Genomic DNA, 15,544 nt, shown 5'->3' on the forward strand with positions numbered 1-15,544 from the left:
CACGTTGTAGTCTACATTAGTCTACAGAATTTAACATACACAGAATTTATATTGCTTCAGCTTGTTACTGAAAACAAATGGTATTTCTTCCTCCATTCAGTTCCAAACCCTTAAAATGCACATTTAAAAAAGCTGCAAAGACACGACAAGAATCAACCACTAAACACTTACAGTTTTGCTTTCAGGGTTTATTTCTTGTTAAAATGTACAATAAAGTTGCTCAGAACAAAACAATTAATATAGCTTAAACACTAACACTTATTTACAAAAAGCCTGAAATACTGATACAAATATGTATTGTCTTGTCTTATTGAAGACATAAAGAAGCACTTTTCCTCTGCACTATTTACAAGCAGGAGTCACAGGGATCGGGTCGGGTAAATATCGTTGTGTATAAATATATGTTATTGCACAGTTCACACAGGGGACAGGGGTCTGGTGGGTGTTTATGCACAGCCTCTGCACGACTTTTGTGGGGTCTGGAACAAGCCCCTTGGAACAGAACATCTTCCGCGGGGAGGGAAACAGGCGTCTGGCTGAAACCGCCCCCCCACTGGAAGAAGCGCACTAGGTAACGCGCCTCTTTCCGAGCGGTGCTACGGCGTCGAGCTGATCCCCCCCAGCTGGCTCCCGAGGGATGGTGTTTCTCTGGGTGCCCTCCGCTAACTCCTGTGGACGGCTGCCCCCATCATAAGATCCACCGCTAACAAGCTAGCCCGGTGCCCGGGGATGCTAGCGATTCTCGGGCGTGCTCCAGCCCGAGGCACGTGTCGAACTGACAGTAGTGGGTATCTGCCCCCTGATCTTGTTCCCGCATGTGCACAGCCTCGGCGGTGCCTTGCTCTCGTCCATGGTGAAGGACAGGAGCAGGGTCCGTGGTTGCCATCTCTTTCGGTTAAAGGTGGAAAGAGTGGCTAGCTACTTAACTCAGGAAGCTATGCAGCGTTCAGGTGTGGTTAGCTCGTTGTATGAACAGTGTGCTAGCCCCGTTAGCTCCGTCTGAGATGATGCTTCTAAAAGCGAGGAGAGGGTTTGGACTGAGGTGAGGATGTGACGTCGGGTGTATTATACTCGGAGGAAGTCCCTCCTCCAGTGACAGACCAGTCCGCCTGCCAGTCAGGACTGGCGGAGTGGAAGGCTGCTTCTGGGTGACAGCGCGGAGGGCGTGTCCCATAGCGAGGTACCGAAACGAATGTTGAGAGCCACAGGCCCCGGAGGAGGCATCGCACAGGCCTGGAGATACGGTTCATCACGCAGGGAACTCGACCCCGTCGCTTTCATTCCTCTTTCACGTCTGTGGGGAGCGAGGAGGGAGGGCCGACGACATGAGTCTGAACCAGAACCAGTCGGAGTCCGGCGGAGTCATCATCAACAACAGTGAGAGGTAACGCTAGCTGCGACTGCGAGGTGCTAGCTAGCGGCTAACGGTTCAACCACAGCCCGACAGGTTCCACACGGAGGACGTCACAGCAAAGTCGACATGTTTCTTTACTCGTCGATAGATGCTTTATATTCATGGCAGCTTTTCCTAATACACGCAGCACGATCTCACGGTTAGCCCCGCACACCCGGTTCACTACAGTCTGGTGCTTTTATCGCTTGTCACGCACAAGTCCGACCAACGAGGGCGATATCGTAGAAGACGATATTAAATGTACACGAAGTGGGGCTACATTCAATGTGACGTCTGTCCAGTCGGAACCGGGCGTGGGACTCAAACATGGCCTTCAACCTGTTATATCACCAGGTTTCACACGATTGCACAAATGTCTACGTGATTCAAACTCCGTAGTGGATTTAACGTGTCGGTGCATTATGTTATTGAATCAAGAGAATGTGTCAGTATTTATTGCTGCGTTGCTTAATGTCTCAACACCTGCTCACAGGCCTCTTCTGTTGTGTTTTGTTCATTAACATTTATTTTCCTATAGTATTTTCTATTTTTCTATTTAATTTTTGTTTCCAATTTTTTTCTATTTTCTATATTTAAAATTGCACAAGCACATGTTGTGAACATTTTGCTCTGGTATTAAAATGTGCTGAAACTGTTATAAATACAAAGTGAAGTTTAATATTTAAATCATATATTCATTTACAAGGAATAATCATTAAATTAAATTTTAGTTGTACAACCCATATTCACAAATCACATTTTGCCTCCTAGGGCTTAACAAGGTGCAATATCCTCTGCTATAAAAAGCAGAGGATAAATAAAAACATAGAAACCTCATCTTGCTCCCAGGACAGACAGAAGTGCAATACATGTCTCCTACTAAAATGATAATATAGCACCAACACCATATCAAATGTGCAACATTAACATTAAAGAAGGAAGGGTAAATAAGCTTTTTAACAATGAAAGAGTCTTGTGATGCGGGTACAAATGAAACCGTAGATAAATACACCAGATGTCCATTCAATAGCCACACAACCATGATGAACAAAGTATGTACATGTAAGAACAATACAGCCATAGGTAAACAAATCTGATGTCAGGTGATGATACATAAAATAACACAAAACGAGCAGATCGGAGAAGAGAGGGTTGAGTGCAAACGTCGAATTCAAATGTCTGAGAGTCAGGACATAATATCAATAATTGTCAATAACAGTGGATGCTAGCACTAGCAGGTCCTAGCTATGGTCAGACCAGCAGCATTTCATGCTTTTAAAGGACCAACTAACTCACCACAACTAACTGTGGGAAATTGACTGAGTCACTGCAGTTTACATGATACATTAAAGTGTAAAGAAATAAACCTATTACAGCTGACCCAGAACCAGTAGTAAGCTCTGTCACTGGATAGCATGTAAACCTAATCCTTCCACTGTTTACTGACAGTAAGTGACGGGCCATGTTTAGTGATGGGATAGTTGCACAATTGATCTCATTAAGGTAGAATTAGAAATCAAACATAAACCCAATCTAAGTACATGTAACGTTTGTACACTGAAAATGAAATAGAAATAGAAATATTATATTTTATCGTACCTCTTGGGGGGGGGGAAATTCCCTGATCAAATTGTTCTTTCCTGTTCTCTCATGTCCATTTTTGTCCTCAGCCTGTTGATGAACTATGACAACGTGGAGCTGGTTTTCTGTGACGCGGACAGGCTGCCCGAAGCCTTCAGAAAGAGCAAGAAGGGCAGCATCTACCTAACTCCATACAGGGTGAGAGACAAGAGCCAGATGTCTTATTCTCTGTTGAATCAGGTTCAGCACAAACAAAATGAGTCGAGCCAAAGGGCTTTACAAACATGGCAAAGGAAAAACAATGGATAAAGAGAAAGTAAAGACAGTGCGGGGGGAAGATGCAATTGAAGACACATAAGATAAAAGTTAATGAGATAAAAAGAGAGACAACCGATTACATTTAAAATTGTCAATAGTGGGATTGGAGACTATTCCTGAGCAACAGAGAAAGCTTGGTCCTCTTTAGTTTTTAGACGAGAAGAGGGGGATGAAAGCAGTTGTTGTGAGATAGACTTGGGGCCAGAGCAACAAACATATAGACTGGGATTAAAACATACTCTCCTTGATGGAGGTAACAACCTGCAGAGGTTGAGGTAGGGGAAAGTGGAGGCTGCGTTTGAAGTTCATGTGAACGTTGAGATGATGTTATTTTCCACCGTTTCCCCTCAGGTGATCTTTTTGGCTAAAGGCCGTGATGCTCTGCAGTCTTTCATGATGCCCTTCTACCTAATGAAGGGCTGCGAGGTCAAGCAACCCGTACTGGGAGCCAATTACATTAAGGGCACTGTCAACGCAGAGCCTGGAGGTAGGCATACGAGTTGTGTAACCTAGGTTATAGTGGTGCATTAACACACCCTATTGTCTAAATGTTAGTTTGTTGACTACACATTAAGTACAACAGATTCCTTATTGTATTATTATTTCACTTACAGGTGGCTGGGAGGGCAGTGCTACTTTCAAGTTTGTCTTTGCTGCTGGAGGAGCAATAGAGTTTGGCCAGTACATGCTGCAGGTGGCAGCTCAGGGTACGATGACAAACCAACTCTAACAGCATCATAAACGTCTGCGGTATTTTCTCCTGTTGTTTCTTCACTTGACGTCTCCTCATGTCACGTGTTTCTCAGCATCCAGAGGTCAGCCAGTGACTTCTGACTTCGGCGGATGCCCCTACATGGCCAACGGTGCCTACGCCTGCCCTCCTCCCCCCGCTAACGGGATGTACCCGTCTGCCCCTCCACCTGGTTACTCCTATCCCAACCCTCCTCCTCCAGGTAGAAGCTGTAATTTATGCAGCCCTTAAGAGAGATCTCCATGTGTTCACAGCCCCCCTGCTAATTCTCATTTCTGTGTTGGTGCTGCTCAGGTGGATTCTACCCCAGCCCTCCAGCGTTTGATGCCTCCGCCGGCTACATACCTCCACCTCCATATTCTGCTCCTCTGGGCCAGCAGCCGCCTCACGACCCAGACCTTCCCTCCTCAGCAGCAGGTGAGAGGCTCTGACTGATCTGAACAGATCGGCTCCAGCCCACTTGAGGTGTCACTGCACTGGTCACACTGACTCAAAATGAAAAATGAGTTACTATAGGTAATTTAAAAAAGAGTTTAAACTCTTTTTTAAATTAAAAAAATTACAATTAACATACATTTTTAAATTCTTAGACTGATTACATTTTTGCAAATATTTCATCTTCTTTAGCTTTTGAGATAATATAATATAATATATATATATATTTATATAGCACCTTTTAAAACCAGAGTTTCAAGGTGCTTAATAAAATATAAATGCAAAATTAGCAAATCATAGAAAGGCCAGATCATACTCAGCAATGCAATATAACAAAACAGGTACAATTTCAGTTTAGGTGACAGTTATGCATTAATTCACCTGTAATGAGTAATTCACTTTCAACATTCATTTATTTTTATTGAGGCTGTGAAAATATGACGATATTGATATTTTAAAATGTTTGTCCAAGTTGCTGATTTTTATTCATTTAGAATAAAAAAATATGGAATTGGTCACGGGAGCTATCAATGTTTGTCATAGCAGTGGAACACAGTGGATATTGTTTTAGTTGTCACGGAGATATCAACTAAACAAACTGATACAATGAGCAAACCAGTGAAGGGGTGGTAGAAAAAGCTCACTTTCATTTTGTCTGCACTCCTCTTTCCCTCTGTCTTACTGCACCCATGGCATTTCAGGCTTGATTATGGTATACTATGTTTAATTAAAACCCTCTCTCTCTCTCTCTCTCTCTCTCTCTCTCTCTCTCTCTCTCTCTCTCTCTCTCTCTCTCTCTCTCTCTCTCTCTCTCTCTCTCTCAGCGGAGGCTAAAGCAGCAGAGGCAGCAGCGAGCGCTGGCAGTGCCACGCTGCCTCCCACACATGTGTACCTGCCACATGTAAGTTGTTCTCCATCGCTCTTGACTGATTTATCCACCAGTTCTCAGACATATCGGTCCAAGGCTGCTTTTTTTTTTAAACAAAGGTCAAATAGGAGCAAATAAGTGTTGTTTATCTTTTAATCAGAGGCTGTGGGTTATTGATTATCTTCTTTTTACAAGGGCATTTGAAAGTTAAGTCCATTTGAAGGACTATAAATTTCATTTGGATTTTTCATTTGTGTCACCAGCTTTTCTGCCCTTACTATAGCATTGTTAGCTTTGATTACTCTGAGCTGCAAACCTCATAGTTGGCTTCGACTCTGGCGCCCAATAAATCCTGGGATAGGTTGGCCCAAAAACGATCCGCCCACTGGCTCCTTCGTTTTTCACCAGTAACACTTGTAAAAACTTTAACAATACCTTTTAAATAATTATTTTAGCCTTCGCACCAAGGTATTTTTGAATAGAAATTCCCAGAATAGAAATGTTTAAAGTTCAGCACCTGGACAAAACACCTCCAAAGCACAAACTAACAAACAAGTACCATTTGTTTTCATGGTGTCTGTGGTGACATGTGTGTGAAAAGCTCATACAAGCTTAAACATGCTCACAGTGGCTTACTCTGTGGTTCTGTTGTCTCCAAATGAGATTTTCCCTTCTCTCCGTAGGACAAGCCTCCTCCCTACTCCCCCCCAGAGGACAAGAAGAACCAGTAGACCTGCTCGATCGCACCCTCACCCTGTTTCTCATTTCTCCTTCTCGATCACTTTGGTTCCCCTTCTATTAACTTGGCATCAAAAAGGCCAAAGTAAAATTTTTTAACATCCTCTCTCTCCTCCCTCTCGTCTTCCGAGTCTCCTTCCGATTCATCGTCTTTGGTCTTACCCATCTCTCATTCCATTGCTTTTCTCACCTCAGCCTAAACCTTTCACATTCCTTAATAATTTAGATTTATTCATGAGCTTCTTTCTTCTCAGAAGCATTGAGATTGGGACAAGTATTAGTAGCACCACGAGGGAGACCAGTAGAAGTTTGTTCAGGCCAAAGACGGTCTGGATTTTGGGACTTTTTTCAATGTAGTTGAGAAACACTTTGTGACCTGACCTGCTATTTTAGCATTTATTGCCTTGTAAGTGTCACAAGAATCATTGCCGCCACTCTAAACTCTGGATTCAGCTCATTTTGAATCTTCTCTGACTGTTTATTGAACTAAACTGAACCGAATGATGTTTCTTTGCTAACCTATCCAGAGTCAAGCTGAATGCAGTCTTTTATTTTTCTATCATTTGTGTGTACAGGCTTTTAATATGTAGACTTTTAAAAGTGAGATATTTTTCTCAAGAACACTAACGTAGAGGAAAAACTAGTGTTTGTAAAGCCAGCGGCTCGCAGGGCGGCCTGGTCCACTTTGATGTGTTTTAGTGGATGAGAGTAGCCACACAGATTAGAGCAGTGAAGATCTGATCCTGGATTAGAGCGGAGAGCGAGGGCGGCCAGGACCGGGAGGGACAAACCGCCAGGAGGGATTATCTCTTATGTGCAAGAGCAGAGCAGTCACCCAGTGATATCACTTCCTGTTTCGTCAGACCCACCGCCAACCTGCTTCACCTGTCATTCGTCTAACATGCGTTTTCACCATCCTAACAGGACCATTAGAGGATGTTTATTCTTTCTGTGGTTGTGAAACATTTGAGGTCAGCCTGATCTCTGAGCGTCGACTCTTCCTTCCTCTGTGGTCATTAATCTATAAACTATCTGTGGCACATCCGTGGCTGATTATTTGCACTTTCAGAATGCTATGCATCGGGCTCCTGTTCGCTCTGTCATGGCTGTGTGTAAAATAATAATAAACCTCTGTATTTATTTCAAACTAATTTATTGAATAATTCATGTGAAATGGCTCAAATAAGAAAAAGCATGACCTCAACTGATGAATGTGTGCATTGGATTGCATTTTATTAAATGGATCTTGATTCATGTGGAACACAGCTGTCTTTTGTCTTTGTTGCGATCACACGCTGATGGTAATCCACTTTAGTGCACGAGCAAATGTAACATGTTCCAGAGTCAGCAGGAGGACTTGTTTTTTTAATGTCATTCGGCCAAATCGGCCCGGAAATGTGCTTTTTTTTTTGTTGCTCCTCCTCAGTCAGTAGTCCCCGTCTGCACTTTCGCCAACTTGTGCAAATCCACAGCAGTTTCTCAAAGTATGGTGCAGGACGTCCTGAGCCTCGAGTACCTTTGAGTCCAAAAGTCCCAGCTAGGATTTCAATGTGCTCACGATAAAAAAAAAAATTTAAAAAAAGACTCCGTTGAAACAGCAGATTTCATCACCACTCAATCAGCATCACAGGTTTCACACAGTTCAGGCAGGGCAATTAGTTTGTGCATTAATGATCAGATCCCAACATAATGCGGCTTTACATTTACAGTAAAGATGGACAGTTCTATGCATTTTGGTTTCTCTTACATCACCTACAGCACATGAGAGGAGATTTAACAGGAAAATTAAATGAAGCAGGTTCTCTGTAGCGTTATTGTCCTGTATGCACTGACTCCATTATAATATAAACTGGCTCACATCTTTGCGTTTATTGAAGTCTGCCAAGAGATGAAACGATAAGGAAGAAAAAAAGAATCTGAAAAATGATGAGTGCACGACAATAAATATAACAGCAATTTAGAGAGGAAATCTAATCTGAGATTACAAGAATAAAGCTGTAATTTTAGGCTACGTGTGGTTTTAGAGCAGGGATATCGGAAGATCTGCCTCTCGCCTGCATTAAAATGAGGAATATGAAGCATCTTGTTAAGTCATACTTCAGTATGGATTTCACAAATAACCAAATACTTGCTCAACAGGAGCTTGAAAAGATTGTGCAAGAAATTTAGCCTATTCTGAAGAAAGAATTGCAAAGACTTGGAGGAAGTTGCCTTTTTTGTGGAGGAGAAATTTGAGATTAGCTCAAGATTTTGGATCCAGAGCATAGACTGTATGTTCCAGAGGTGGAATTCCAGCGAGCAAAAAATGTAAATCCTTATTTTTATAATATGACTATATCCTTGTAAAATTGTGCCTTTCTTATTAATTACGTCTTTATTCATGTAATATTACAACATTATTGACCTGAACTTTAAAAATAAGAAGTTTCAAAATAAAATGAAGTACCAGGAAAACTGCCAGATTTTGGATGATAGTGTGAACAGATGGCTTCTCATCGCATTACAAAAACGGCCTTTTCTTTTTCTAATACTTGTTTTGCTGTGCAGACTTTTTGTATGTGTGAATGTGTCTTTCCCAACTCCAGTAATAAATTCCCTTGTTCAAAATTAAACTCCAGTGATCTGACTCACTGAGTGAAGGAGATGCTTCGTCTCTACCTGAGAGTAGACGTCTATCTAAACCTGGAACTTATTTACTACATGCTATGAAGAAAGAACAGAGAATGAAGTAGTGCCGTCGTTAGACTAAAACCCTGTGGGCCTTTAGAGTTTGGGGGAGAAAGCCCCTCACAGTCACTTCTGCTAAAAACAATGTATAAAGGCAGTCACTGTGAAAAGACAAAAAAAACTCCTAAATGGTTAACCGTGATCCTCTCTGTTGAGTCCGATAGTGGCCATGTTTGATAGTGCTTCTTATCACTGAGCTCCCGTCTTCACGTCTCCATACATGTACGCTCATGTGGAGCACAGGGTGATGCTGACCCCCTCTCCTATCCAGCAGGCGGGGAACAGCTCCCTGGTGAAGGCACAGTGGAAGGCGTGCAGCCTGGTCTGACCGTCCCCGTAGTAGGTGAGCGTCCCTGCCTCGTAATCCAGCAGCATGCCGATGCGCCTGTGCTGCGAGTGGCCCACCAGGATCTCCTTCCGGCTGTTGTGCCAGGCGCTGAGCTGATGCTCGTCCAGCTGCAGGCTCCAGGAAAGTTCGTTCATACCCACCATGCACCGCTTGCCTTTCTCCTTCCTGGGGATGGCCTCGTATGTCACCTGATGAGAGACGGGGGGGGGGAAGTTGTGTGTAGGGTGGCTGAGCAAGTTCCTAACACTTAATCACGTATGTCACTACTAGAGGCCGATCAATGTGGATTTTTGGATGCTATTCGAAATTGGGGATTAAAAGAATATATGCCCAATATACAGTATATATTAGAAAACAAAAATTAGCAATAATTTCTAAGATTGTCTTGAATTAAGAAAATATATATATTTTTTTTACATTAAAGTGTAAACACAAATGCACATCTTTTCTTCATTGTTTACACTGCAAAATAAATGTGTGTGAAAAGATCATGTCGGACAAATTTGACTTGTCAGGCTCCAGCTACCTCCGCTAAGGAGATTATGTTTTTATCTGTATTTGTTGGTTTGTTTGTTCACAGGATTAAACTGGGTGGAGGGATGTGGTGTGGGTCAGGGAAGAACCCATTAAATTCTTAATTCCTGGACCAGGGGCCGATCCAGGAATTTCTTTTCACTTTCTATAAGATTGTGAGATAAGGCATTTTTCAACACTTTGGATTTCTCAGGGAATATTTCATGGATCTTGATGAAAAAAAATCGGTCATGTTTAGGGGACTGACATTTATGAGTGTGTGAAATTCGGTGCCGATGCAAATAAAGATCTGGATCTAGTGAATTAAAATGTGGTTTCAAAAGGGGACTTAATTGGTGGAAGCATGTGCTCTACTGAGCGTCATTCTAGTTGGTACAATTATTTCTGCAGGGACCAAGAAGGTCTGAACAACATTTCAAGACACCCCACACAATACTTCTCGGAATAATGAATATTAACAACTGATTTTTGTAAGAGGATTATCACAATAATACACAATTGTACCTCAATAATAAAACTGAATGATCACCCAGCAGCACTAGTCTGTAGTTTTCCTTTCCTCTACAGAATTGTATTTTGGTCAGTGCTGACTATCAAAAGAAAAATTGGCGTGTTGTTCAGTTAGTGTGTCTGATTTTGGCCAGATTCAAGTCGAACAATAGCAACTTCTGGATATAGTTGCAATGCTTGCAAACCAGACAATGTTACCATCTGCTTCAGCTGCACTTTGGTGCTACGATGCTAAATGAAGATGGTCAAATTGGGAAACACTGTACCTATTGAACAACATACTGTATATTATAGCATTGTCATTTTGAGGATATCACAGAGCTGTTCGAATGTGTAGACTCTCAGTTGTGTTTACATTGCTGCAAAATGTTAGTTAGAGAATGTTATTTTCAGATACTGTGTTAATTCATTTTCCTGAGTTTCAGTCCCAGTATTAATGATCCGCTCTCAAAACAGTACACAAACAATACAGTAGGTCGGTACAGAACATGTCTTTACCCCGAGGTAGGCCCAGGGCTTGGACACCTCCAGTTCCCAGTAGTGCTGCCCGTGGGTGAAGCCCTGAAAGCAGAGCACCTGCCAGGTGTAATCAAAGCGGGACTCGTGAACCGGCACGGGCCGGGGCCCAGACGTCAGGTGCTCCGCCCTCCGGTTCTCCTGAGACAGAAACAGGTGCCCGTTGGCCGTGCGGGGGTCAAAGGTCAGAGAGCATCGGTCTGTAATGACAAAGAAGTACAGACTGAGATCTAACAAAATCCAAAGATACTTCTTTTCCAACCTCTTATCTCAGGAGGACCAAAACCGGGACACAGTGTGACCTTCGCTGTCCTTATTTTTAACTACTTGCAACTAAATCCAATCCCAGAAGCTTGTTTCACTGCCCAACTTCTGCAAATGACTTGTAAGAGGGTAAACAGTTTGAACAAAAAACATCAGATAAGACTTACACGCGCTGAGGCCCTCATTCCCACCAGGGTGGCACGGAGCAGCTGGACTGGGAACCACAGCTCCGACAGGCCTCTTATCCTGAGGAGAACCTGGCGACCAGTGATGAGAATGAGAACACAAGAGCTAAAACTGAAAAATAAACTGCTGGTAAATGAAACTAACTTCCTCCCTCATTCGAGAAGGCAGGTTACCATCTTTGTCCTGAGCCACTGCGGTGCTCACTGCTTTGTCCAGGTCCTCAGACACCAGCTTGGAGACGCGGGACAGGATGTCGGTGACGCAGTTTAAGCGATCTTGAAGGTTGGGTGTTACATCTGTGGGGATGACCTTCAAACGTGGAACTTCTAGAAGCATGGATTCCTGTGGAGAGATACAGAGAACATTTCAAGGAGGAGCTTGACATACTTTATTTGTTTGCTGGGTCATATGAGGCCTTTATTTGCTTCATCACTACCCACACATCTGTTATACCTACAGCAACAATATCCAAGACACATTATCACATCACATCCATCAAATATCTACATTTTCTCTATCTTCATTTTGGTATTTTAAAATATTGGCTGCACTGATAACACACACATTCTCTTGTCCTATAAGTGACTCAAAGCAAAAACTTTTTAAAGTGGAACATTTTCTTCTACTTTCTGGTTATTCTGGCTCCGGACTTTCCCCGCAGTTTGACTGTCACACATGCACAACACAGCCTGAGGTTCTCTGCTCAGGCGCCTTTACAACAGCAACAAATCCTCTGCAGGATTCAGGTGAGAGGTGGTGCAGCAAGCAGACACATATTAATTCTGTTGCAGGGACCACATGATTTTGTTTACAGCTTATCGACACCGGCATCGGTCTTGATCACCACAAACTCTCTTAACGTCTTCTACCTTTTTTTCATGTTAGTGTCTGTTACATTTTAGAAGCATCATCAACCCCCCCCCACACTCTCCTGCTGTGTTCTCACATCGACTTTTCTGGACTTTCTGCAGACTTTTTACAAGGGGGGCAGTTGCAGAAAGTCTGCAGAAACTCTGGAGGCTCTCCCTCTGACATTTGCGTTCACACACACACCTCATGCACACTGACTAAATGCTCGGTCTTTGCAGAAGTACAAAGAGAGCAGCTCAAACCTTGATGAGCTCCGTATCAGAGAGGTTGTTTACAGCTGCTATCTGGTCCTGGCTCTCTTTGAGTCTGTGGGAATGCTCCTCCAGTTCAGCCAACCGCGCCTCCGCCTCGGTGATGGTGGCCTCTCTCTGCTCATCGATAAAGAGCTCTGTGGCCTCCTGCTTCTCAGCCAGGATTTTCATCAGGGTGGAGAACTTGGCATTGACCCAGGTCGAAGTCTGTTCAAGAGTCACCTGTTAGAGGGGAAACACAGAATCACACATCTGCTCTGTTAAATTCGGGAACATGTGGTGAATATTTCCTTTTATCTAACTACAAATAATACATCAGAGCTGGTTTTGGAGCTGCAGCTTTGTCAGCTAATACCAGAACATTTGTTGCAAGTTCACTACAACTTATGTGTGCATGCAGGGAGAATAATCAATGGCCTGATTTCCATTAAAGTTGGCTTTAACTGTGAGGCAGCTGCAGGGAGTGATCTGTTACTGACAGTAAATACTGCTTGAAAAACAGTCTGGATTTTCAACTTCATCTGAACTCTGAGGGGTGAAGCAGGATTTTTCTGTGAGATTATTGGTATAAAAAGTAGAACCCAAACGGCTGTGCATTTTTTTCCTCTGTAAACCTCCCCCTCTCTTTGGCCTTGATTAAGCCAGTTTGTTTAAAGCATAGTGAAGCCTTTCGATCACATGGTCAGTGTTAACTACCTGTGTTCACACCTGGTATTAAAAGAAAAGTATCATTCAATAGGTGGTGATCTAGTGTTGATATTGTGGCTACAAACAAATCAACGTATGTACACTGAGAAGCTCAAAAATACTGATTAGAGATTTCAGAGAGAGCAGTGTCAATCCTACAGCTAGCATCATATACAACGAAGAGGTGCAAATCGTACCAAGGAAATCACAACTTAAATTTGATGCAAACACTGAATACATATTCAAGTGGGGAAACCCGAGAATACACTTGTTGAGGAAGCTAAACTCTTGATGTCTGGTTTGGTTTCATGCAACTTTTGTCCAAAGTCTTTAAACACTTTCGTTTTTGTGTTGGTTTTAACGGCTGGTCTGTGAAGGACAAAAACTGTGCTAATCATATTGTTAAGGTTTGGCCCGAGATCATTGGAGTCCAGCAAAAATCAACTTAGCGCTGACCATGTGTGATTGGATCTCAGGACGGATGTTACTACCAGGTCAGAACAGGGTCATAAAGACAGGCTTATATGTGGAGCTGACCTTTGCTTGATCGATGTGCTCAGTCAAGTCCTTTATACAGTTCTGTGTCTCTTCGATGAGTTTCCCCACTTCCTTATTCTTCATCTCCAGCAGCATCTGTAAGGAAAACATCAGACTGAGATAACAGCCTTTAAATAGTTACGATCAGTTTTACAACTGGACTGACTCTTCATTTCACTCTAAGCACACGTGTTGCCATTGTGTTACTATACCTCTTGATTTTCCCTTTCTGTCTCCAACAAGACCTTCTCATGGGCCGCACATTCTGCGATACCACACTCGCAGCACACAGACATTTTATCCTGCCTGCAATAATAAACCAGAGGCTTTTTATGGCGATCACACAGCAGCATGGCTCTGACCCCTTCGTGTCCCCTCATGGGTGACTCCCTGCAGGACGGGCCGCCACTGTTCGCAGCCTCAGTCAGGACCGACAGGGACACGTTACGCTTGAGGATGGGCCTGGTGTTAAACTCCTTGTTGCACATGGGGCACTGAGGTCCGATGTTGGCCTTGCTTTTGGTGTCCCAGTGGGTGGTTATGCACTTCTTACAGAAGGTGTGTCCGCAGGGGATGGTCACAGGGAATTGGAAACGCTCCAGGCATATGGCACAGTTTAGGCTTGAGTTCTGAGACTCCATCGTCAAAGAAGATCTGAGACCTCTGTGAGAAAAAAGGAAAAATAAAGACGCTGGTCATGATGTGATATTGCAACTCTCTACTTTCTGGCCTTCCCCATCAGCTTCTCTATAAACTTCAACTGGTCCGGAATGCAGCTGCCCGGATCATCAGCAGAACACAGCACCCCAGACCACTACACTGGCTACCTGTCCAAAATTGCAACGATTACAAGATTTCTCAGATTTACCTTCCTGCCCACTTATCCTCTCTGGGGTCTGCAGCCTTCAGCTGTACAGCCCCTCGTCTCTGACATTTTCTCCCACAAGTCACCGGTGACATCTTGCCTCAGAACCCACCTCGTTTATTCTGTCTGACCATGCCCTATATGAGCCCTCATTTTTGACAAAGCTTATGGTTAGAGACGGCTCAGGTCTGTCTGGCACCAGCTCATAGTTATGCTGCTATAGGCCCAGAGGAACACATCAGGGAACACATCTTGATATTTCGCTGTTTTTGATTGTTTCATATCTGTAAGGTGTCCTTGAAAGGTACCCATTACTAAAATGCATTATTTGTATTATGATTGTTATTAAAATTATAATAAAGAATTACGTGAACACATCAGTATGTCATGTCCTGGAACTTGCCTCTGATTAGATAAGATAGTATTTTATTAGTACTACAATGGGGAAATTTGTTGTGTTTATATATATATATATATATATATATATATATATATAAACTATGAGCATATACAGTGTAAGGGATTGCACATGAGATTAGTATTATCATCATAAATATTATTATTATTATTATTATTAATAAATACTTTTATTATTTAGTATTAAGGTGTTAGTGTCATACTTTTAAGCTTGTATGTAGTAATTGTTCATGAAAAAAACGGCAAAGAAAAGGAAGCAAAATACAATTTGCTGTATTTTTTGTTCGAATAACAAAGCATTAATACAAAGCTCTGGCTAGATGTAGCGTTAGCTCCCCCACATGAAGTTGGGTGGAGGCAGAAGCTAACGTTAGCCTGGAGTCAGGTCAGCTCACGTTAGCTCGGGCTCTGAGGGACAAACACTGGTTCACGTTTCACGACCGGTCTCGTTATTACCGAGTGAATTAACGCACAGTTTCACTAACGACACAGACACACAACACACACACACACACACACACAGACACACACACACAGTGTTGTTCTCTTACCACGTCAAAGCTTCATTGGCGCAGAGCATCTGACTGAGAATAATGAAAACCGTCAGATGAAGCTTCCCTGATGACGACACACGCAAAAACATGGCGCATTCACGTACAGTGGGGGGAAACTGAAAGCACACACGGGAACATATATAACCACGTAATACAGCAGAACAACGGGAAAACACCGATGTTGCCTGGGTTA

General features: G+C 42.9%; 2 protein-coding genes across 2 annotated transcripts; one reads left to right on the plus strand and one right to left on the minus strand.

Moving 5' to 3' along the window:
* The first annotated feature begins 1,138 nt into the window (after positions 1 to 1,138).
* Positions 1,139 to 7,345, plus strand: wbp2 (WW domain binding protein 2). Its single transcript, XM_035145882.2, has 8 exons — positions 1,139 to 1,384; positions 3,064 to 3,172; positions 3,644 to 3,779; positions 3,907 to 3,999; positions 4,099 to 4,245; positions 4,338 to 4,460; positions 5,303 to 5,379; positions 6,030 to 7,345. Exons 1-8 carry the CDS (start codon positions 1,326 to 1,328, stop codon positions 6,075 to 6,077), a joined length of 792 nt encoding a protein of 263 aa, XP_035001773.1. The 5' UTR covers positions 1,139 to 1,325; the 3' UTR covers positions 6,078 to 7,345.
* On the minus strand, positions 7,293 to 15,424 carry trim65 (tripartite motif containing 65). The gene is made up of 8 exons (XM_035145881.2): positions 15,349 to 15,424; positions 13,728 to 14,178; positions 13,516 to 13,611; positions 12,283 to 12,513; positions 11,344 to 11,512; positions 11,152 to 11,241; positions 10,703 to 10,920; positions 7,293 to 9,348 (listed from the first exon to the last, which is right to left on the minus strand). Exons 2-8 carry the CDS (start codon positions 14,154 to 14,156, stop codon positions 9,040 to 9,042), a joined length of 1,542 nt encoding a protein of 513 aa, XP_035001772.1. The 5' UTR covers positions 14,157 to 14,178; positions 15,349 to 15,424; the 3' UTR covers positions 7,293 to 9,039.
* Between the last annotated feature and the right edge of the window lie 120 nt (positions 15,425 to 15,544).

This window comes from Hippoglossus stenolepis, chromosome 21 (assembly GCF_022539355.2).
Source record: "Hippoglossus stenolepis isolate QCI-W04-F060 chromosome 21, HSTE1.2, whole genome shotgun sequence".
Taxonomy (NCBI): domain Eukaryota; kingdom Metazoa; phylum Chordata; class Actinopteri; order Pleuronectiformes; family Pleuronectidae; genus Hippoglossus; species Hippoglossus stenolepis.

Bases quoted from the DNA above. Each gene is read 5' to 3' on its own strand.
- trim65 (XM_035145881.2), bottom strand. From the start codon at position 14,156: ATGGAGTCTCAGAACTCAAGCCTAAACTGTGCCATATGCCTGGAGCGT. The intron at 12,514-13,515 runs GTCAGCTCCACA...CCCCTCTAACAG, and splicing joins AGCACATCGATCAAGCAAAG to GTGACTCTTGAACAGACTTC. The intron at 9,349-10,702 runs GTAAAGACATGT...GTCTCTCATCAG, and splicing joins AGCCCTGGGCCTACCTCGGG to GTGACATACGAGGCCATCCC.
- wbp2 (XM_035145882.2), top strand. From the start codon at position 1,326: ATGAGTCTGAACCAGAACCAGTCGGAGTCCGGCGGAGTCATCATCAAC. The intron at 3,780-3,906 runs GTAGGCATACGA...TTTCACTTACAG, and splicing joins TGTCAACGCAGAGCCTGGAG to GTGGCTGGGAGGGCAGTGCT. The intron at 5,380-6,029 runs GTAAGTTGTTCT...TTCTCTCCGTAG, and splicing joins CACATGTGTACCTGCCACAT to GACAAGCCTCCTCCCTACTC.